The sequence below is a fragment of the Carcharodon carcharias genome, chromosome 19 (genome assembly GCF_017639515.1).
Source record: "Carcharodon carcharias isolate sCarCar2 chromosome 19, sCarCar2.pri, whole genome shotgun sequence".
NCBI classification, from domain to species: Eukaryota; Metazoa; Chordata; class Chondrichthyes; order Lamniformes; family Lamnidae; genus Carcharodon; species Carcharodon carcharias.
Window position 1 is genome coordinate 8,339,176 of NC_054485.1, and position 24,843 is coordinate 8,364,018.

Here is a 24,843-nt window from a genome sequence, read left to right on the forward strand (position 1 = left end):
AACAGTGCGGGTTCAATTCCTTTACAGGCTGAGGTCATCCATGAAGGTCCTGCCTTGCCCCTTGCCTGGGGTGTGGTGACCCTCAGGTTAAACTCACCACCAGTTGTCTCTCTCTAACGAGAGAGCATCCTATGGCCCTCTGGAACTATGGTGATTTTCATTTCACAGATTGGTAGGCATGTCTGGAAGGGACTATAAATGAGCGAGGGGGAGACGTTTGCAGGTTAGCATTAAGTAAATGATACAAATCTCTTTATTTGGAAGTCTCTTTACACTAAAAGTCAACTATATCTCACTTTCCATGCTAAATACCACCAAAGTCAAACGAAGTGAAATCAGGAACAAAATCAGAAAATGCTGGAAAAACTCAGCATCTGTGGAGAGAGAAACAGAGTTAATGCTTCGAGTCCGTATGACCCTTCTTCAGGACTCTGTTTCTCTCTCCACAGATGCTGCTAGACCTGCTGAGTTTTTCCAGCATTTTCTGTTTTTGTTTGAGATTTCCAGCATCCGCAGTATTTTGCTTTTATCTAAGTGAAATCAGGTTCATGTAAACAACTTTCATTTAAATCTTCTGCTTTCTGATTCACTTTACAAAACAATGCGCAGAGCACACTAACATTGACACCTATAGTCAATGCCTCTTATAAATTGTTGTGATAGTTTGAAATTTGGCATTCTTGCATTTGTCCTGATGCAAAGCTTTGACAGCATATCTCCATTTTCAGCAATATTCAAGCTCTGGACTGCCAAGTGACTATAGTCAAAATATTTTGGTGAACAGCCTCTGTTTATAACTGGAACGTAGTTCACATTAATGCAATCCAAATTGATTTTGAAATTTCTTACTGCATATCAATGCCTCCAACTTTGAGCAGTTTGGTTCACGGCCATTTCCAAGGAGGCTGCTGAAAAGTGGTTAAGACACCTCTGGACCACTGAACACTGAAACACCCTGAAGCCAGTTTGGGATAATATGTTGCTGGTTTTGGTAGATGGTGCTTGCCATCAACATAATCAATTGGCATTGGAGATAAAGGTTCCTTACCTGGATGGTCAGTAGTGGCATACGAGAGCAGAAATCCTCTTCCTGATATATGAGTGCTGCTTCTGAACTCCACGGTCACCACACTGGATGTTAACTGTATTCGTGAAGGGGCTTTTTTCACATTTCCACAATAAGGACCTGCCAAGAGTATTTGTACAAATTTAAACATTGTGCGAAGCAGCAACTTCACTGCAGCTCAAACAAGACGGGATGGGAAATAAAAGCAGAACGGCAAAGTATTTCCACTGTTCAGTGTTGAAGACTTTATTCATTGTATAGTTCCCTCCAGCTTTTCATTTTCTCCCCTCCTCTCCTGTGACTTTTGTTGGGGTACAATTGCACAGATCTGCAATCGGATGATCAGATGAATATTCTTCACTCAGGAAGCTAAGCAGTCATTGTCATTGGTGCACGTCTTTACAAACACAATCTTATGAGGGTTAGCTTTCACCTTTATTGTTTCAGCCATTAAGCATCGACTGTGTGGAATACAGGGGAAAATGTGGAGGACAGGAGCTGACGGTGGTTACAGAACCAATGTTCCCTCGGCGTAATGGGAGAGAATTCAGATGAAAACTGCAACAGGTGTGCAATTCTGTCGAACTGACCTCTGTGCCCTGAGCTCCACCCAGGCAATGTCTAATGTCCCTACAAAAAAGACTTGCATTTATATAGCACTTTTCACGATTACCAGATGTCTCAAAGTGCTTCACAGCCAATGAAGCAGCTTTGAAATGGAGTCACTGCTGTAATGTAGAAAACGTGGCAGCCAATTTGCCCACAGCAAGCTTCCATAAACAGCAATGTGATAATGACCAGATAATCTGTTCCTGTGATGATGATTGAGGTATAACTATTGGTCCCAGGACACCAGGGAGACTGGGGGGGGGGGGGGGGGTATTCCCCACGTCTTTCAAATGAAAATATATCCCTAAGCTCCTGTGTGAAGGCCACTGGAATTCCAAGCTTTAGTTAAGGTGACTACTCCAATACGATGACAACGCTGATGAAGAGTTGACACAGTAATTAGATCAAAGCCCTCATATTTAAAAATAGCATTGGAAATGTCAATGTGACAAATAGGAAGTTGGGTAAATAATTGGAGGGCAGCTTGGGGAAAGCGCAACTGCACCGCAACGTGAGTCAGTGCCTTCCAGTGAAGGGGTGGGGTAGGGGTGGGGAGAAGAATGAGAAAACAGAAAAGCAAAATTATTACAACTGAGCTGCACTTAGAACTATTTTAACTGTACTGATTCACAGCCTGCATCTCACCTCAGTGGTGGGCAAGTAACTAGAAAGAATTCTGAGGGACAGAATATATCTGCACTTGGAGAGACATTGATTAATCCAGGATAGTCAGCGTGGATTTGTTAAGGGAAGGTTGTGTTTGACAAATTTGATCGAATTTGTTTGAGGAGGTAACCGGAAATGTTGATAAGGGCCATGCATTTGATGTGGTGTACATGGACTTTAGCAAGGCTTTTGATAAGGTCCCTCATGGCAGACTGGTCAAGAAAGTAAGAGCCCATGGAATCCCGGGCAAAGTGGCATGTTGGATCCAAAATTGGCTGAGAGGCAGGAAGCAGAGGGTGATGGTAGAGGGATGTTTCTGTGACTGGAAGTCTGTTTCCAGTGGGGTTCCACAGGGCTCGGTGCTGGGGTCCTTGCTGTTTGTGGTGTACATAAATGATTTGTACTTAAATGTAGGGGGTTTGATCAAGAAGTTCGTGGATGATCAAAAATTGCTAGGGTGGTAAATAGTGAGGAGGATAGCCATAAACTACAGGAGGATATCAATGGACTGGTCAGGTGGGCAGAGCAGTGGCAAATGAAATTCAACCCGGAGAATTGTGAGGTAATGCACTTGGGGAGGGCTAACAAGACAAGGGATTACACCAAGAATGGTAGGACCCTGGAAAGTATTGAAGATCAAAGGGACCTTGATGTGCATATCCACAGATCCCTGAAGGCAGCAGGGCAGGTAGATAAGGTGGTTAAGAAGGCATACGGGATACTTGCCTTTATTAGCTGAGACATAGAATACAAGAGCAGGGAGGTTATGCTGGAACTGTATAAAACAACTGGAGTACTACATGCAGTTCTGGTCACCACATTATAGGAAGGATGTGATTGCACTGGACAGGGTGCAGAGGAGATTCACCAGGATCCTACCTGGGCTGGAGGGTCTGAGCTATGAGGAAAGATTGGATAGGCTGGGGCTGTTTTCCTTGGAGCAGCGAAGATTGAGAGGGGACCTGATGGAGGTTTATAAGATTATGAGGGGCAGAGATAGGGTGGATAGGAAGGCACTTTTATCATTAGTAGAGGGGTCAATAACCAGGGGGCATAGATTTAAGGTAAGAATTGAAGGCTAAGAGGGGAGTTGAGAAATTTTTTCATGGGGTGGTGGGTGTCTGGAACACACTGCCTGAAAGGGTGGTTGAGTCAGAACCTCTCGCAACATTTAAGAATTATTTAGATATTCACTTGCGTTGCCATAGCCACCAGGGCTATGGGCCAAGCACTGGAAAATGGGATTAGTGTAGTCAGATCTTTGTTGACCGGTGTGAACACAATGGGCCGAATGGCCTCCTTCTGTGCTGTAAATGCCTATGAGTCTAACTTATAAAACTGATCATAGCAAAATGGAAATCAGAGATTCAATGGACTTGATCTGTGTGGAGGCAGTTAGAACAGAACTTACTACGAGAACAAATTTTGAGAAAATACTAATTAGTATCAGACTGATTAGGTAGATTGCAAACAGGGGGTCGGTGTGTTTCCATTATAGTGTGTAAAAAATTGTAATTTAGAAACTTTGGTTCACAGGATTTTTTAAAACTGCCCACTTCAGTCATTTCAGGTGAAGTGAAGTATGACAAACTAGGAATTTAAATGACCTACATAAACATAACATTTTGAAAAGCCCAAGTAACACTGGTGTGAAGATGATTAACTGCGTTTTATTCTTCCATATGAAGCATGAAGTAACCTCTGCTGTCAGTGAACCATGCATTTATGATGAACTCTACACGTTCTTTATTCCACTTTTTGTTCACATACATGCATAATCCAATTTTGAGGTTTCGTTGAAACTTTCAGTGAAAGCAAACATCAAAATTATGGAGGATTAATTACGTCTCAACAATGCAAAAGTTGTTCAGAATGATGAGCAATTTGCCATATAAAGTCAATATTACAGCGTAGCTTTGCAGCTGCTGTGTGGGTAGATGTAATTTGTGTGACCTTTCCAAACTGTTAGCTATACGGCAAAGAGGAGGTAGAAGTGAAGATGAACGTATTTTTGCCAGTAAAATGACTTGGTGGATTACCAAGTCCTTTATTAAACAAAGAATTGAAAACAATCTCTCATTTATGTCACACCTTTCATGACCTCAGGATGTCCCAAGACTCTCTACAGCCTACAGAGCGCTTTTGAAGTGTAGTCACTGCTATAATGTAGGAAACTACTCCTTCATTACCACGTAAACATGAATGCAGCAGATCTCAAAAATCAGCTTGCCATTCTTCCTGAGTGTGAGGACCAGATTTACCACGGATTCTGACTTTGCAATGAAAATGTCACAACTTCAGGCAGATTCTTAATTTTTTTTTGTACTGACAGACAAAACAACAAAATGTAAAAAAAATAACTAAGCTGTCGCCACTATCAATTAAACATATCATGAAATGCCTCAACTCAAAACTCAGGGGCTCACTCTTCAATTTGTCCCTCGTAACTTTTAATCTAAAGCTGAGGATGTGAGAGCCCTTCGTTTCCCTCCACATCCCACAGTCTCCTACACCATGTCCATAGCCCTATTCTGTGACGTCCTTCTCTTTGACATAAACGTGACACGGATTAATAAAACAATAATGTGAGTTCTTTATTTGAAGATAAAACTACATACAAACAGAGTTAACCAGAAGACTCTCTACTCCTGCTGCTTCTAGACTGACTACACATCATGGGACTGATATATCACATCCTGTCGAGGTGAAAGTGGTTGACATCAGTTTAAGATATACGGCCTTAAAGGTACATGTAGCTCGTATCACTACGAATAAAGTTAGCTGGGAGACTATGTACACGCATTTGATCTCTACTCCTGCTGCTTCTGGACTGAGCAAAAGTTAACGCACTGATACATTAAATCCTGTTGAGGTAGGAGTGGTTGACAGCTTTTTAAAGGTAAATGTACCTCATATTACAGCTTACCCCACTTCCTGGTCTCCTGGACTATTAGCTGGGGGTCAAGTGTCAGATGACTGCATGCTTGATCTGTCAATGTCATTCCAGTCCAGCTGTTGTCAGAGAGTGTAACAAAGATGACCCTCGCTTCAATGTTCCTCATCTTTTGGAAAGATGCATGGGGTCCCTCAGTGCCTTCCTAGGGTGACATGTTTGTAACGAGTGATATTGGTGTGAGGAAAAACTGAACTTGGTTTCACTGCAGTTAATCTACAAACAGTTTGTGTGGCGAACAACCTGTGTCCATGGGTCTGGTCGAGATGCTTTCTGCTGGTGTGACGCCTCCTCCATTCATTCTAATGGCATGGACGTGTTTGAGATTGTGGGATAATCTCTAATTGTAGAAGGATTGCATGGAGAAGTAATTTAATGTCAAATACCTCTCAAACTCCCCAAGCTCCGAAACAGTAGAAGTAGCAACATAAAATAAATAGGTTGTGCCACTGAAAGTGTGTTACTGGCAAGGCAAAGCATGTGTAAAGATCCCTCAACAATCTTACCTATCGCTGCATTGAACTGATATACGAGCACTCTGCGCTCGTTGGAGTGCTCTAGCTCCAGATCAAGATTATAGCACCGCGCAAATCATAAAGAGTATTGTGTCAGCTACGTATCTCTTACAAGCAAGCAAAGAAACAAAGCAACATGCAATAGAACGGTACAATCATTGAGCTTCACAGCACATGTGGAAGCCATTCAGCCCATCATGCTTGCGTTGACTCGCTGAAAGCACTATTCATTTAGCCCCACTTCTTTGCACTGTTCCTTCAACTTTGTAAAATTTCCCTAATTAATTATTTATTCAGTTCCATCTTAAGAATTATTGGGGTGGAAATTCATTGTCATCGCTCAGTTTTGGATGTAAAGGAGGCAACAGCATTTTCCCAAACTGTGAGGCATAAGAATGGCCCAGGATTGGACCTGGGGGCCTCATCTAAAAAAAAGCCTGGGTGAGTTGTAGATGCCTATCGTGTGTTTTGCATTAGCGGCCTCAGGTAAGTGCAGCAGGAGGAGGTGATTGCAAGCTTCAGTGGCCATGAGGAAGCGCAAGGAGCATTGAGAAAGAATCTTAGTTTTTAAAAAATTGTTACTTTTGGATATCAGCCATTGCTTAGGCTATTGGAGAATGGGATAGGCTGATCTAATTGATACCAGACCAATTTCTGTGGAGGAAAAGATCTTCTAACCTCTTACTGTCTTCTTTCTTATGAATGGAAAACACCAAGAACAAGCTAAAAGATACACATTGTTTACATTTAAACCTCAACTTTAAATCAATTGAACATTAAATGCCATTGAGCAGCTCGTGATAATATGCAAGTGAATAATCAGCTTGTGATTTTCTATGAAATCCTGTAAGAAATCCTTTAAGAAATACAGTTACTAACTATACCTTTTATGAATGAGTACATTTATTTCTTTCATTTAGTAAACTAACTTCATTTTTCTGAGATTTGCATGGCATACCACTCTAAGCTTAGATGGAACCTCGATCAAGCAATCTGATTTTTTAAAATTCATTTACGGGATGTGGACATCGCTGGCTAGGCCAGCATTTATTGCCCAACCCTAACTGCCCTTGAGAAGGTGATGGTGAGCTGCCTTCTTGAACTGCTGCAGTTCATGTGGTGTTAGGGAGGGAGTTCCAGGATTTTGATCCAGCGACAGTGAAGGAACGGCGATATATTTTCAAGTCAGGATGGCGAGTGGCTTGGAGAGGAACTTCCAAGTGGTGGTGTTCCCATCTAAATGCTGCCCTTGTCCTTCTAGAAGATAGCGGTCATGGGTTTGAAAGGTACAGCCTAAGGAGCCTTGGTGAGTTCCTGCAGTGCATCTTGTAGATGGTACACACTGCTGCCAGTGTTCGTCAGTGGGGAAGGGAGTGAATGTTTGTGGATGAGGTGCCAATCAAGCGGGCTGCTTTGTCTTGGATGGTGTCAAGCTTCTTGAGTGATGTCGGAGCAGCACTCATCCAGGCAAGTGGAGAATATTCCATTACACTCCTTGCAGATGGTGGACAGGCTTTGGGGAATCAGGAAGTGAGTCACTCGTCACTAGTCTCTGACCTGCTCTTGTAGCCAGTGTTTAAATGGCTAGTCCAATTAAGTTTCTGGTCAATGGTAACCCCCCAGGATGTTGATAGTGGGTGATTCAGGGATGGTAAGGCCATTGAATGTCAAGGGCGTGATGGTTAGATTCTCTCTTGTTGAAGGTGGTCATTGCCTGGCACTTGTGTGCCGTGAATGTTACTTGCCACTTGCCAGCCCAAACCTGGATATTGTCCAGGTTTTGCTGCATTTGAACATGGACTGCTTCAGTATCTGAGGAGCTGCATATGGTGCTGAATATGTGCAATCATCAGCGAACATCCCCACCTCTGACCTTATGATGGAAGGAAGGTCATTGATGTGGCAGCTGAAGATCGTTGGGCTGAGGACACTACCCTGAGGAATTCCTGCAGTGATGTCCTGGAGCTGAGATGACTGACCTCAAACAACCACAACTATCTTCCTTTGTGCTAGGTATGACTCCAACCATTGGAGAGCTTTCCCCCTAATTCCCATTGACTTGAGTAGGGTTCCTTGATGACACACTTGGTCAAATCTGCCTTGATGTCAAGAGTAGTCATTTACACCTGGAGTTCAACTTTTTTGTCCACGCTTGAACCAAGGCTGTAATGGGGTCAGGGGCTGAGTGGCCCTGACGGAACCCAAATTGGGCATCCGTGAGCAGGTTATTGCTAAGCAAGTGCCGCTTGATAGCACTGTTGATGACCCCTTCCATCACTTTACTGATGATCGAGAGTAGATTGATGGGGTGGTAATTGGCTACCTTGGATTTGTCCTGCTTTTTGAGTACAGGACATACCTGGGCAATTTTCCACATTGCTGGGTAGATGCCAGTGTTGTAGCTGTACTGGAACGGCTTGGCTAGGGGCACGGCAAGTTCTGGAGCACAAGTCTTCAGTACTATTGCCGGAATATTGTCAGGGCCCATAGCCTTTCCAATATCCAGTGCCTTCAATCATTTCTTGATATCATGTGGAGTGAATCGAATTGGCTGCAGACTGGCATCTGTTATGCAGGGGACCTCCAGAGGAGGCCGAGATGGATCATCCACTCAGCGCTTCTGGCTGAAGATTGTTGCGAATGCTTCAGCCTTATCTTTTGCACTGATGTGCTGGGCTCCCCCATCATTGCAGATGGGGATATTTGTGGAGCCTCCTCCACCAGTGAGTTGTTTAATTGTCCACCACCATTCACGACTGAATGTGGCCAGACTGCAGTGCTTAGATCTGATCTGTTGGTTGTGGAATCGCCCAGCTTTGTCTATCACTTGCTGCTTATGCTGTTTGATACGCAAGTTGTCCTGTGTTGTAGCTTCACCAGGTTGACACCTCATTTTTAGTTATGCCTGGCACTACACCTGTCATCCCCTTCTGCACTCTTCATTTGAATCCTCTGGCTTGATATAATGGAAGAGTTGAAGGTATGCCGGGCCCATGAGGTTACAGATTGTGGTTGAGTAAATTCTGTGCTGCTGATGACCAATAACGTCTCAGGAATGTCCAGTCTTGAGCTGCTAGATCTATTTGAAATCTATCTCGTTTAGCACTGTGGTAATGCCGTGCAACACAATAGAGGGTATGCTTGGCCTAAATAGCCAAGTGGTTATGGTACTGGGTTTGTAACCCCAAGATCAAGAGTTCACATCTCACAATGGCAAACTATGAAACAATGTAACTTCAGATAGAAACGGGTTTGTACTCGAAAGAGTTACAATAGAGGGTATCCTCAATGTGAAGATGGGACTTCGTCTCCACAAAGACTGTCAGGTAGTCACTCCTACCGATACTGTCATGGATCTGCAGCAGGCAGGTTGGTGAGGATGAGGTCAAGTATGTTTTTCACTCTTGTTGGTTCCCTCACCACCTGCTGCAGACCCAGTCTAGCAGCTATGTCATTTAGGACTCGGCCAGCTTGGTCTGAGGTGGTGCTACTGAGCCACTCTTGGTGATGGACATTGAAGTCCCCCACCCAGAGTACATTCTGTGCCTTTGACACCCTCAGCGCTTCTTCCTCGTGGTGTTCAACATGGAGGCGTACTGATTCATCAGCTGAGGGGGGTGAGGGCGCTACGTGGTAATCAGCAGGAAGTTTCCTAGCCCATGTTTGACCTTTTGCCATGAGACTTCATTGGGTCCGGTGTCGGTGTTGAGGACTCCCAGGGCAACACCCTCTCAACTGTATACCACTGTGCTGCCACCACTGCTGGGCCTATCCTGTTGGTGGGACAGGACATACCCAGGGATGGTGATGGTGTCTGGGACATAATCTGTAAGGTATGGATTCCCTGAGTATGACTATGTCATGCTGTTGCTCAATTAGTCTGTGAGATAGCTCTCCAAATTTTGGCACAAGCCCCCAGATGTTAATAAGGAGGACTTTGCAGGGTCAACAGGGCTAGGTTTGCTGTTGTTGTTTCTGGTGCCCAGGTCAATGCTGGATGGTCTGTCCAATTTCATTCCTTTTTATTCATCTTTTAGCAGTTTGCTATAACTGAATGGCTTGCTAAGCCATTTCAGAGGGCATTTAAGAGTCAACCACATTAAGTCACATGTAGGTCAGACCAGGTAAGAATGGTAGATTTTCTTCCCTAAAGGACATTAGTGAACCAGATGGGTTTTTACAACATTTGGCAATAGTCTCATGGTCATTATTAGACTTTTAATTCCAGATTTTTATTGAATTCAAATTCCACCATCTGTCATGGTGGGATTCGAACCCAGGTCTCCAGAGAATTACCCTGGGTCTCTGCTTCCCAGTCCAGTCTCTAGCAAAAGTACTGAACAAAATCTGCAAATTCAGCTGTAATATTATGTAGTTACAGTTGGTGCAGCTAAGTTTCTGATTTCTGAGATGAGAGAGAGTGATTGAGTTGAATGGGTCTATTATATTCCCCGGAGTTCAGAAGAATGAGAGGTGATCTCATTGAAACATGTAAAATTAAGAACATCAGGACATAAGAAACAGGAGCATGAGTAGGCCCAAGCCCATTCTGTCATTCAATGAGACCACGGCTGATCTTCTACTTCCTGCCTTACCCCTGTATCCCTCGATGTTTTTAATATGTAAAAGTCTAAAAATCTCAGTGTTCCACATACTCAATGTTCCACAGCCCTTTGGGGCAGAGAACTCCAAAGATTCACCACCCTCTGAGTGAAGTAATTCCTCCTCATCTCTGTCCTAAATGTCCTGCCCCTTATCCTGAGACCGTGTCCCTTGGCTCTCGACCACCACCACCCCCCCATCCCCCCACCGCCCCCAGCCTGGGTAAGCATCCTTCCTGCATCTACCCTGTTGAGCCCTGTAAGAATTTTGTATGTTTGAATCAGATCACCTCTCATTCTTCTAACCTCCAGAGAATAATGGTCCAGTCTATTTAATCTTTCCTTATTAGGAAAGTTTGGTGAAAGCAAAATAATGTGGATGCTGGAAATCTGAAACAAAAACAGAAAATGCTGGAAAAACTCAGCAGGTCTGACATCATCTGTGGTTTGGTGATCCTTTTGGCAAACCTTTGTTGAACTCCCTCTATGGTAAGGTAAGGAGACAAAAAGTGCAGACAATATTCTGTGTGGGATAGGCTCACCAAGGCTCTATGTAATTGCAGTTTTTTTTAATTCATTCACGGGATGTGGGCTTCGCTGGCTGGGCCAGCATTTATTGCCCATCCCTAGTTGCCCTTGAGAAGGTGGTGGTGAGCTGCCTTCTTGAACCACTGCAGTCCATGTGGTGAAGGTACACCCACAGTGCTGTTAGGGAGGGAGTTCCAGGGTTTTGAACCAGCGACAGTGAAGGAAGGGCAATATATTTCAGGATGGTGAGTGGTTTGGAGGGGAACTTGCAGGTGGTGGTGTTCCCATCTATCTGCTGCCCTTGTCCTTCTAGGTGGTAGCGGTCGTGGGTTTGGAAGGTGCTGTCTAAGGAGCCTTGGTGAATTCCTGCAGTGCATCTTGTAGATGTACACACTGCTGCTACTGTGTATCAGTGGTGAAGGGAGTGAGTGTTTGTGGATGTGGTGCCAATCAAGCAGGCTGCTTTGTCCTGGATGGTGTTGAGCTTCTTCAGTGATGTTGGAGCTGCACTCATCCAGGCAAGTGGGGAGTATTCCATCACACTCCTGACTTGTGCCTTTTAGATGGTGCAGAGGCTTTGGTGAATCAGGAGGTGGGTTACTCATCGCAGGACTCCTAGCCTCTGACCTGTCCTTGTAGCTACAGTATTTATATGGCTAGTCCAGATCAGTTTCATCTGACATCTGACAAAGACGTCTTTACTCATATACTCAAATCCTCTTGTAATAAAGGCCAACATACCATTTGCCTTCTTAACTGCTTGCTGTATCTGCATCTTAGGTTTCCATGACTCATGAACAAGAGCACCCAAATCCCTTTGAAGTTCAACACTTCCCAGGCTCTCTCCATTTAAGAAATAGTCTGTATTTCTGTTTTTCCTGACAAAGTGGATAACCTCATATTTCTTGACAGCGTGTTTTGTCCGCCAAATTTTTGCCCACTTACTTCGCCTCTTCAAATCCTGAAGTGTCTTTGCATCCTCCTCACAGCTCACACTTCCATCTAGTTTTGTGTCATGTACAAAGTTGGAACTATTACCTTTAATCCCACATCCAAATCATTGATATAGATTGTGAATAGCTGCAGCCCAAGCACTGATCCTTGCAGTACCCCATTAGTTACAGCCTGCCAACCTGAGAATGACCAATTTATTCCTACTCTGTCCTTTAACCAGTTCTCAATCCATGCCAGTATATTCCCCCCAATTCCATGTGCTCTAATTTCATTTACTAAACTCTTGCATGGGACCTTATCAAAAGCTTTCTGAAAATCTAAATATACCACATCCACCGGTTCCTATCTATTCTGCTAGTTACATCCTCAAAATCTCAAACAGGTTTGTGAAGCATGATTTCCCTTTCATAAATCCATGTTGACTCTGCTCAATCCTACCATTGTTTTCTAAGTTTCCAGTTATCACATCCTTTATTATAGACTCTCGCATTTTCCCTATAATTGATGTTAGGCTAACAGTCTGTAGTTTCCTGTTTTCTCTCTCCCTCCTTTCTTAAATAGTGGGGTTACATTTGCCACCTTCTAATCTACAGGAACCATTCTAGAGCCTATAGAATTTTAAAAGATGACTATCAATGCATTTACTATGTCTACAGCCACCTCTTTCAACACACTGGGATGTAGAACATTAGGTCTAGGGGATTTATCTACTTTAAGTCCCATTAATTTCTCTGTTTTTTTCACTACTATTAATATATTGCAATTCCTTATTTACATTAGTCCCTTGATCCTTCAATATTTCTGGGAAGTTTTTAGTATTTTCCTCTGTGAAGACAGGCACAAAGTATTTATTTATCTGCCATCGCCTTGTTCCCCATTATAAATTCTCCTGACTCGGCTTGTAATTTGTCTTTGCTAATCTTTTCCTTTTTACATACCTATAGAAGCTTTTACAGTCCATTTTTGTGTTTCTCGCTTGTTTACTCTCATATTTTATTTTCCCTTTCTTAACCTTTCTCTTGGTCCACCTTTGCAGAATTCTAAAATTCTCCTAATCCCCAGGCTTACCATTTTTCTTGGCAATTTTATATGCCTCTTCCTTTGATCTAATTCAATCCTTGATTTCTTTCATTAGCCATGGTTGGAACACTTGCCTTGCTGGATTTTTGTGCATTAAAGGAATGTATTTTTGTTGTGAACTATGTATTAGTTCATTAAGTGTTAGCCATTGTCTATCTGCCATTATACCTTTTAATGCAGTTTCCCAAACCATCGTAGTCAATTTTCCCTTCATACCTTCATAGTTTCCTTTGTTTAGATTTAAGACCCTGGTTTCTGATTGAACTACATCACTTGCAAACTTAATGTAAAATTCAATAATATTATGGTCACTCTTTCCTAAAGGTTCCTTTACAACAAGATTGTTAATTAGCTCCCTCTCACTGCACAATATTAGATCTAAATAGTCCGTTCCCTCGATGGTTCCTCAGTGTACTGCCCTAGAAAACCATACATTCCAAGAATTCATGCTCCACAACATGAGTACTAATTAGGTTTACTCAGTCTTTGTGTAGGTTGAAATCCCCCATGATTACTGTATTTCCCTTGATATTCACACACCTAATTTCCTGATTTATACTGTGATTTAGATTACTACTGCTGTTTGATGGCCTATAAACAATTCCCACCAATTCCCCGAGCAGATATCCCGAACCCTGGCACTGGGCAAACAACACAACCTTCTGGATTCTCACTCTCGGCTGCAGAGAACAGTGTCTATCCCCTGACTACACTGACCCCTACTGCCACTACATTCCTTTTAACTCCACCCACTTGAATGACTTACTGTACCATGGTCAATCTGTTCATTCACACTACAGCCCTCACTCTTGTCCATGCAACCTGCAAGAACCTCAAACTTGTTGCTCAATTGCAAGGCCTGAGGCTCCTCCACTCCCACATTCTTGATCCCCATACCTGCTTGACTCGCAGCCACACCATCTTGTCCCTAACCACTGACCAAATCAGATGATGCTAACCTAAGGGGGTGTGACTGCCTTCTGGAACAAAGTGTCCAGGTAACTTTCTGCCTCCCTGATGTGCACTGTGTGCAGCTCAGCCTCCAGCTTATCAACTCTGAGCCAAAGCTCCTCAAGCTGCTAACACAACAGATGTGGCATGGATTGTAGTGGAATCCAGGAGCTCTCACATGCTACAGCACTGACAAATCACCTGTCCTGCAATCTTTATTATGTTTATTAAATTTATTTTTCTTAATTAACTTATAGTTCCCTTCTTCACTGAACTCCGTCACTCACCAAACTTCCGACTTCACACTCTGTGCACTCAAGCACCACTCAGAGTTTTGTACTCTCTGAAAAACAACGATGAGTCAGCTCTGCTTAAGTTCAGTAACCAGTTTACACAAGATACCTAATTAACTAGTTATAGATGTACTCAAAGAGCTTGAATATCCCTGTTTAAGACAGTAAAAACCTTAATTTACCTCTTAACTTAAGCAGTACTTTTTAGCTAATTGCTACATGTAAACAAAAACTAGACTTTAGAAAGAGATTAACCCTTAAGATCCCTTCACTCACCAAACTCCCAGTTTCACATTCTGTGCAGACCTAATTATGACAGGGCTTGATAGGGTAGATGCTGGGAGGCTGTTTCCCCTGGTTGGAAATGAAGGGTTGAGTTTTTCATTTAGGACTGAGATAAGGAGAAATTTCTTCACTCAGAGAGTTGTCAATCTTTGAAATTGCCAACTTCAGAGAGCCATGGATGCTCAGTTGTTGAGTATAGTCAAAGCTGAGATTGATAGATTATTGGATACTTGGGCAATTATGGGCTGTGGGTTTAGGGCAAAAATGTAGAGTTGATGTGGAAGATCTACCATGGTGTGAGTGAATGGCGGAGGAGGTTCATGTGAGGCTTGGCTGGGAGCCCAGGCAACTATTAGAATACTAGAACACCTGCTCCCCAGAGGAAACATTGTTTGATTAATAGCTCAGGCTCTCTGATCTCTGCTTACAATTTCACAATTCTTTTTTCCACAAGTTAAGTGGTTTCAAGCATTTGTGGTTTATGGTTTTTGAAATTCAAAGTACCTAGAAGGTTAACACTTTTATTAGCCTGTAGTGCAGACTTCCTTGAAACACAAGAGAAATTTATCAATGAAATATTCTCTTCAAAGCTTTTTATTTTACATATACAAGTGTACACTATTAGGTTAATTGATTCTAGAAAGTATACAGTAGGTATAGCTTAGCAAAGGAGGCATGAGGAGCTATAGGGTTTGGGTAGAAAGGCACAACTTGGCATTGGTGGTCATGGGGGGGACATGGGGTGAGTGGAAGGGCAGAGCTTGGCATAGGGGGCAAGAGGAGGACCTTTTGAACTTACCTTTTAAAAAGTTCCCTCTTGCAGACTGGGGTTATGGCTCCTCTGAGGGACAGTGAACCAAGACTCTTTAAAAACCTGCCTCGATGCCATGAAAATTGCAGGGTGGGGGGGTGGGGGTGGGGGGGGTGGCAGATACATACCTCCACAATGGAGCCAGCCAGTTCAGGAGTGCCGGATGCAGGCTCCTGACTGGAACCAGCCCACACCCTTTAAAGGCACTTCTAAAAATCAGACAGCCCAGGAAGGGGCCGGGAATCCCACCATCTTTAAAGGGCTCCCGAGTCAACCCGACTCAGTGAAAATCCAGGCCATGGTCTCAGGCTGCGGAAATGTAAACTAGTGGTGGGCTGATCTAAGAGGGCAGATAAAGCAGCAAATGTTTCGTTGTGAACCCGAGATCACAGATGGGTGACTATGACGAGGGTTACAAGTGGTTAACTACAGCAAAAAGGCTGAAGTACACATTTATTTATTTACTGTATCCCTCATAAATCAGCTCTCTTACAAAAAACAAAGCAGTCAAATACTTTCACAGATGATTCACAACATGGCCTGGGACAGTTAGGAATATGTCTCCTAAACTGTCACAATTTATAATAGACAATCAGAGCACTACATAATCAGCAATGACTTGATGTGCTGAGTACTTGGCTTAGGATCCATTAGGTAAACAGATAGTTAAATCTAAGCAGTGTCACATGCCAGACAAACCCCCGCTATAAAACTATTTAGTCTATTCTGTATTGCATCCAGATGCTAACATGCAACTTGCACACACACCAGATGCAATGGTTGAGTCAGCCTGAATTACTTTGCACAATGTGTGACACATACTAAGCATAACGGTATTTTTAAGTGTACAGACATGGTTAACCCCAGCAACTGAAGGTCAGAAAGCGAACAAACATTTATGCAAACATGGTTCGTAAAAAGCTCCTTTAGCAACTTATGAGACTTTTTGAAAAAGCAGTCAAGTATGAAAATATGTTGGGCCTTCTTGTAAAAGGGCAATGACTGAAGCAAAACCAACTGGGCATTGGCTTTAAAAAATGTTACTTTGGTAAGTGGCAAAAGAAACAGGAGCAGAAGTAAGCCATATGGGACATGTGGCCCCTCAAGCCTGCTCTGACATTCAATAGGATCACCGCTGACCCTCAACCTCAACTCCATATTTTCCTCCCCAATCCCTCTATGCCTTGACTCGCTAAGACTCCAAAATCTCTCAATCTCAGCCTTGAATATACTCATCAACTGAGCATCCATGGCCCTCTGGGATAGAGAATTCCATAGATTCACAACCATCCGAATGAAGGAATCGCAGTCCTAAATAGCTGACCCCTTATCCTAAGACCATGGGTTGAATTTTACCTGCCCCCCCCCCACCCCCACCCGCCCCCCACTGCCCTGGGTAGCAGGAATGGAGGCCGGAGGGCCTCGAAAGTGTCGGGAGTTGCCCCCGACACAGTCCCGCCAGTGGGGATGTTTCCCAGTGGTGGGAATGGCTGCAGCTCAGCTACTCGCCCAATGGAGGGCAGTCAATTTAAATACTTAAAGACCAAAATAAGGTGATTTTCCCAGGCTGCCAGCATTTTGCCAATGGGGAGCTGCATGGCAACCTTCAAGTGGCCTCACTGTGGGTGGGAGGGGTGGGGGGTTGGGGTTTGGGGGAGAGGGGGAGGAGGACGCCATCAGATCTAGTGTCACTTTGGCCGAGGCAGGGGCCCACCTCCAATAAAGCTCACCCAAGCCCTGCTGCTGGAGGGATTTCCCCTCCATTCTCTGGGGCCTGTCCGCTTGGCCCATTTAAAAATATGCACATAACGCTCACTTCTCCTGAGGGTGCCTCCATTTGGAGGCGCCCTCGTGTTCTCCTCGCTGCCTCAGTAGGGACCACCACAGTAAGTGGTGCAGCTGAGGACCCAGAACTGCCTGCCCTCCGATTGGGCTGACACAGAAGGCCCGCTCACCCTCCTGAATTAGCCGCCTCCCTCACTTGCCGGCTCTTAATTGCCTCCTCCTGGCAACAGCGCAGAGGAAGTCCCACCTCTCGCCTGAGTGGAAACCACCCCGGCGAAGGACCACCAGCACTTTGGAGAGTCTAGAACCAGACTCATGGGTCAAGATTTTACCAAAGGAAAACTGCCTCTTGGCATCTATCCTGTCAAACCCTCAATGGATTTTATGCACTTCAGTGAGATTGCCTCTCATTTGTCTACCCTCCAGAGAATACAGATCAACACCACTCCTCAAGGAATAGCCAACTTATTCTACAAATCAATCTAGTGACATTTGTTGTACCCCCTCCAAGGCAAGTATATCCCTCCTTAGATAAAGAGACCACAACTATATACAGTACTCCAGCTGTAGTCTAGTCAAAGCCCTTTATAATTGCAGCAAGAATTCCTTATTCTTATACTTGAAACCACTTGTTATAAAGGCTAACATGCAGCTTACCTTCCTAATTCCTTACTAAGTTAGAGAGTCTGCAAGAATTAAGACCTGACAAGCACTTTTCTCATCAAGAGCTTATGAACATAATTACAAAGGGAAACTGAAAAGTCCTCCATATTTTATGCAACATTAACAAAGTGAAAACTGCTTAGAGTTTGCATTATTGGCACTTTAGCCATGAATTACCAGGCATCTGTTTGACTCAGTTAGTAATATTTTGAGTCAGAAGGTAGTGGGTTCGGACCCCACTCAGGGAATTCTGCATTATCAACAGATGAGGTGTTAGACTGAAGTTCTGTCATCTTGCTGAACAGAAAAGATCTCAGAAAACACCGAGTTCTGGAATCGTGAATAGCATTTTCCCCTGAATCAATAAACACTAAAAACAGATTAAAAGGCCATTCATCTCACTGTTTGTGGGGATTTCTGTCGCACAATTTTCTGTCAGGTTTGCTGCATAACAGTAACTCCACTTCAAACTAACGCGAAGTGCTTTGGGAAACAATAAGGCAATTTAAGCAAATTTCTGTAAGAACCCACATTTACCAAGAAAGCGGAATCCAAGTGTGTTTCTAATATAATGAAAAACAGGTGTTCAGAATCTTTCCACTGGTGTTTCTTGTAGCACAATTACATATTGGCATCTGGTGGTTTTATTTTTTACCAAAACAGAAGTTTAAATAAAAGGGTTTAAACAGATGATAAAAGTTATGTTATGTAGGCTTTTCTAGTAAAATAGATGTTTTAAAGATCTTGTTTCATTACATTATTTTTAAATACCTCCCACGAGTAAGAAATTGCCTATTTTCTTGTGAACCAATGCAGCAACAATTCCTGGACAGACCTCACACTTGAAAATCTCGAGCGCTTGCCTGTTTTTCCTGACTGCGACAACTTTGTTTACACGGACTAAAACTAATAGCACATCTTGGAAAAGTATATCCTGGAAAATCCTAACTTTGGGATAAAGAAGGAAGAGTTGCAAACATCAAGTATGGCTTTCACCAATTCACAGTATATACCAGAAAAGTCCTAGATTATTACTGATGCCACTTAACTAGACTGAGGGAGTGTCCAGGGCACAAACTCTGATAATAGGCCTGTCAGACGGCAGCGATTACTTGTTAGGATTAAATTTCAGGGCAGGATATTCGACTGTGGAAAGCATCACAGCTGATACCTGGTCCCCTACAATGCAAAATCCACGCACATAGACTTTTCCAGCAGGAGTGGCTGGATTGCGAAGGGGAATTGATTCCATCCAATCCATCCATCCTGCCCGGCCCTGAAGCCCAACGCAGCAACCCAAACCTAGTGGTTTACCGAGCACAGACTGAGGACTAAACCGGGAATCAAGCTGGGGGTCTTTTGGCCCATGTGGTTGAAATAACCATAGAGAAGATGTTGCCACTTGCAGTCGAGACTAGAACTAGGGACCATAAATATGGTTAGTTACCAATGGGAAGATGTTAAGGGGAATAGATACGATAGAAAGAATAAAAATATTTCAGCTGTTTGGGGAGTCTAGAACTCAGGGAGCACAGCCTAAAAATTAGAGCCAGGATTTTCTGGAGGGACATTCAGAATTACTCTCTTCCACAAATGGCAATTGATGCTTGATCAATTTTAAACCTGAGATTGGTAGATCTTTGTTAACCAAAGGTTTTAAGGGATATAAGGTAAAGATGGTATATGGCGCTAAGTCACAAATCAGCCATGATCTCATTGGACGATAGAACCATCTGAAGGAGCTAAATGGCTGCCTACAAGTTCAGAAGGTACATCCTTCCCGGGGAGTAGGTGAGAGGTGGAGCTTGCTGCCATGGTTTAGGGGCAAGTGGTATGGATGTGTAATGGGGGAGGTGGGGGGAGTGGCGGCTGGATGGGTACATGAGGGTTGGAGGGATTTGTGAGTAGGACAAGGTGAAGTGGGTTGGAGGAGACTGACACAGAGCTGATGGGCCAAAAGTTCCCATTCTGTGCAGTCAATTCTACGTAACTAAAGATCTACAGTGAGATCAACTATAAATACTGTAGAGGCATTGAGGCACCTAATCATAAACATTGAAAAGCCTATTCCACCATCGATGGTGTTGACATCAATCAGTCTTTTTTAAGAGTGAAAGGGAGTTGGGATTATTTTAACAATACGTGATGTATGCAACAATTATATGTGCAACAGAATATACACAAGATGCTGAAGTTAAGGGCAGGCAGCCATGAGTTCTTACTTTTGGGTGCAACACTGGAAGAATACCAAGGAGGTATAGGAAAAATAAAAATGTGAAGAGCAGAGTAAGTTTAATAATTATCAGGGAGCACTAGACCGTCAGATGGCTCAGTAAATGACTCTGCATTGTTACGTCCAGTGAAGACATATCCTAATCATAACTCCAAACATGGACTGTGTTCCTGTGGAAGCTTCTGGAACTATCTTTCTTAGTTTACAATGGGCAAGGTGGCTAAGATGGCTGTCAAAGAGTCAGGTGACCTTTGCTTATTTAACATAGACTGCGTCAAGCTTCCGGAAAGTTCTAATGGAATCAACCTTGGTGGGGGCTCCCCCCCCAGAATGGCACATGCCTAGACAGCACCCTGTTGTGGAATTCAGACCTGCCATTGTTCAAAGTTCACTCCAACCACAGAATCAATGGACTCCTAGACTCTGTGTCTCCAAGTTTTCAATTTAACAAAAGGGCTGATGAGACTGGTTATGCAGAAGTTAAGTGTGAAAGACCACCATCTATCTTCCATTTTGTAAGGATGTCTATGGACTTCCAAACAATTCTGGTTAGATAATACCAGTATTGGTCATGTGAATGAAACTGGTTTGAGATAACAAGTTTTATCTGAAGACCCAGAGATAAGGCTTGGGCAAACTGCCTAAGACACCAAAAGAGACAGCAGCTGCAGAAAAGTCAATGTCATCTTTGTCATTTAAGAACCTGGAGGCTGTAAAGTCTTAAAAAGCCTCCTAGCTTGATTCCTAAATCTAAGTCCACCTATAAAGAAATTGGACCTCCTGTTACGAAAGCCACAAGTGCCTACTTCATGATTTGCTGAACATTCATCTCTTTAAGGGAATCCAATAATAATCCTGATATCCAACTCCAGCTACCCGAACTCTTCTAAACTATAATGCTAGAGTGGAAAAAGCTTCTTTCTTCATTGGACCCTCAAAGACAGATTTTCCTACAATGAGCTGGATGTGTAAAACTACAAACTAATCTTTTGTTTGTAAAAGTGCTCTATTCTCTTTAACTGTATTTTTTTCTCGAGAGAGTGTGTGTGTGTGTGTGTGTGTGTGTGTGTGCGCGTAAGTGCTAAGTGATTGATGTAGCGTTTAGACTCAGGGTGAGTGTGAATAAATAATCCTTGTTATTTAAACCCACAAAATTCTGCTGCTGGTTTTTAAAAAGTGACCACATGCTAAATGGGGCTTAGAAACATACATTTCTATCCTTTGCAAAACAACTTCATTGATTGTGGACAATAAGGGAAGGGAATTGTGGGTTACATTTTATTTTCCTCCCTGTCCATAACAGCATATATACCAGGTTGCAGCGTTAAGACATTTGTATATAAATGGAATTTGCAATTACATGTAGTTCAAAGCAGAATAATAAGACTAGTGGCAATGCCTTTACTGCAAATTGATGACAATTTTCAGTTCCACTGTATTAAATAAAGGCAACTACTGCAATAATCTGGATTCAATTGTATGGGGTTGCATACAAAACGGAACAAAATATAAGCATGACTTGAATGGTGGAATGTGCATATAATTAGACTCCATTCTTCACATCTGTATATAACTGAGCAGGAGATATTGTGGCACAGGGGTCCCAGAATCTCTACCTCTGAGCCAGAGCTCCAGTTTTGGGTCCCACTCTGGGACTTGATGCCCATGGAAGGTGCGTTCATAACATGGCCAAGGAAGTTGATTATCAACCTGAAGATCCTTTCAATATACCTACGGCAGGCTGTAAGGGCAGGAGAGTCTCCTGGTCAGCCAGAAGCGCGTGGTAGCTGCAGCGCAACAGCCTCCCCATGTTTAAAGACTCCACACGCGGGGTACTGCATGGTAAATGTTCTCCTCACTTCAAGGGGCCAACAGAGGCATAACTGAGCTTTTCTTTAATAGGGGTTATAAACTTAACCACAATTAAGTTGAGTTAAGCTACCTTTAAATGCTCAATAATTACAGAATTTCTGGAAAATTGCTGCTCGGTCTCCATCTGCTGTTATTTGAAACTAATTAATTAAAGCAGTTAACAAGGAAATGACAGGAACTCCACATGGTGAAATTTCCCAATATTTATTTAGAGTTGAAACAAACTCCTACTTACTTCCATGAGTGTTCACATTCACTGGGCTGATGAGTTCCTGTTAATGAATTAGCATGGCCAGCACCTTGTTTGGAACATTGTGTGAATATAACTGGAAATATGGCCCTGATATTTACCGAGCACGCATTTGGAGAGGGGTAGGAGGAGGGGGAGGGGGAGGGGGAGGGGGAGAAGTTATGGCGGAAAGCCCAGAAGTATTGGTTTCCCTAAATGTCCGGCAATTTCAATTGCAGCCCTTGTTTCTTTCTTCAGGTTTCCCACCTGAGCAGGTAAGTGCAGTGGTACGGGATGGGGATGGGGTGGGGGGGGGTGGGAGGTGGTGACTGTGGTGGGTAGGGCGAGCAGACAGGTTGCAAGGTGAGAGCTCGTGGTGGGTGAGGGAGAGGAGGGGGTCGGTGATTGTGGAGTTGATGGGGTGGTTTAAGGATAGGTTTGTCCGAGGAAACTCTCCTGCTCCTCTTGGCCCGCAAGCAGTGCTGTAAAGGACCTGATGGCTCCTGCCCTTCTCGTCCCCTTCTGCCTATCGGTTTCCCAGAGGTCAGGGAAATCTGGCTGGCATTAATTAAAAATGGAAAGCATGTTGCACTGGGGCATGCAACCTCCTTAAAAGCTTTTACCAAATGACCAGCACCCTGAGTGTGGATTGGTCGTTCACTCCCTTGCTCCGCCTTCGTTAAAAAATGGTAAATCGGGGGGAATTCAAAGTGGGTTGGGTTAGGATTTGAAATTTTTAATATTTTAATTCCCACCTGACCCAAACTCACCCACTTTTGTCCATTAAAATGACTCTCAATGGGTCAACGCAATCTGTAGGGTACTTGGTTCTAATCTATTCTGAGACTGTGCTGATAAGAGTAACTTAAAAAGCCTCAGCACTAGCACTAAAATTAACATTTACAATGCTCAAACAAGCTTCAAGTCCGTACCTTCCACGTGCCAAGTGTATTTTACTCTAACATGTACTCTATCCCACCAATTTAGCTGCTTATGGGAAAATGGCGCATGAATATGCTCTGACACCTAAAGGTAGTAATTCCAGAATATTCATCCATTTCCAAGACTTTGGCATTCAGCTAAGACTTTCAGATGTAATACTTTACACAGCAGCAAAATGGTGCCCTTTGAACATTCAACATTTCAGGGTCTTTCAGATTATAACTGCATCACCAGTCTGAAGCTGTTTCACCTTATACCAGCTCTCTAATTAAACCGTGGTAGCCACAATCCAAACTCAGGCCAGAATTTCCCCAAATTTGCACTGTGCAGTAGCGGGCGGGTAAAATGACGTTTTTACCCATCGGTAGTGATGGCGGATTTCACGCCGCATCACCCAACCCGCCTCATTATTTATGCACTCCAGGGAAACATGCCGTTTCCATGGCGGGTGGGCTTCTGTTCACCCGCCCGCCATACCTCCCCCCCCACCCCCGCTGCTGCATCACGCCGGGCACCACGTTTGGAGTCCGGCCGCAAGCCCGCGACTCAGTGCTTCCAGACCACCACTGCTGCCCGGGGGACGTGGCCCTGAAACTGAAGAAGACGGCAGCCCCCAGGTTCGGCGACACGTCTCTCGAGCGACTGTTGGATGGTCTCGCAGGCCCACCAGTATGTCCTCTACCCCGGCTCTGGCTGCAGGACGGGCAGCAACAGCACTAACCTGGCTTGGGATGCGGTGGCAGCGATGGTCAGTGCCAATGTCCTGCAAAAGAGGACGGCCACCCAGTGCCGCAAGAGGATGAATGATCTCCTCCGTTCCGCCATCACTCAACTCATACACCCACAAATGCATCAGACACCCACAGGGCCCTCATTCATTGCCGGTTCAAGGTACATCACTGTTCACTCTTTCACACACCCCATCATTGTCCTCATCCTGTCCATGGGACCACTCAACACCTGCACATACTTGTCATCTGGCCTGGTAGGCATCCTGCTTACACTCTCTCCATCTCTATCCATGCAGGACAAGCTGGAACGCTACACGAGAGAGTGAGGTTACAGGCCGGTGGAGGGATGCCCGAAATCAAGGTCCTCATGGACTTTGAAAACAGAACCAACCAGCTGCCTGGCGAGGATCTGGACCAGTCCCATGCTGACGGTGAGGTTGGCGCTGCTGTACCAAGTGAGGGTCCAACAGTGCAACATCCATGCTGTGAGTGATGTGTCCTCTTTCACAGGCCACTGCCATGCACTAATTATCTCTCCTTGCTTCCGCAGGCACATCTGGGAAACAGCCAAAAGAGTCCATGACCCAGGGCCGCCAATCAAGCCCCGAAGAAACTTCTGAAGAGGAATCCGCTGAAACCCTCCCTGAAGTCCCGTCACCCACCCCCTCCACCAGCACAGAGACACACACCTCAGCGGGATCTAACTTCAGAGTAGCCTCGGGATCACAACCTGGTGTGCACATCACATTGTCTGATTCACAGCAGGTGGGGACAGGGACTTCCCAGGTCTCCGGCACTCGGAGGACTGCTGGAGGCCAGAAATTGGCTGAGTCTGAATCAGATGACGAGCCTCTGGACTTGGTCATGTCACAGTTGCTGGAGCTGCAAAGGCAAGCTCGGGAACATCAGGAAGGGATGTCCACTGCACTCCTCACATTGCAAGGCATGATGGAGGAGTCCATCCATCTTCAGGCTGAGGTGATAGTGCCGGCATGCCATGTCAACAGTGGTAGGATGGTGGCCGCCATGGAGACCTTGGTCTAGGACGTTGCTCCTGCACTGCTACGCAGGGTCAA

At 44.2% G+C, this 24,843-nt stretch overlaps 1 protein-coding gene across 1 annotated transcript in view; it reads right to left on the bottom strand.

Moving 5' to 3' along the window:
* si:dkey-34d22.1 (discoidin, CUB and LCCL domain-containing protein 1) overlaps window positions 1–24,843 on the bottom strand; it is a 165,100-nt gene that overhangs the window by 98,907 nt on the left and 41,350 nt on the right. Inside the window, exon 3 of the mRNA XM_041212080.1 lies at window positions 1,049–1,186. Within this exon, the coding sequence (XP_041068014.1) occupies window positions 1,049–1,186 (138 nt within the window). The remainder of the gene's footprint in view (window positions 1–1,048; window positions 1,187–24,843) is intronic.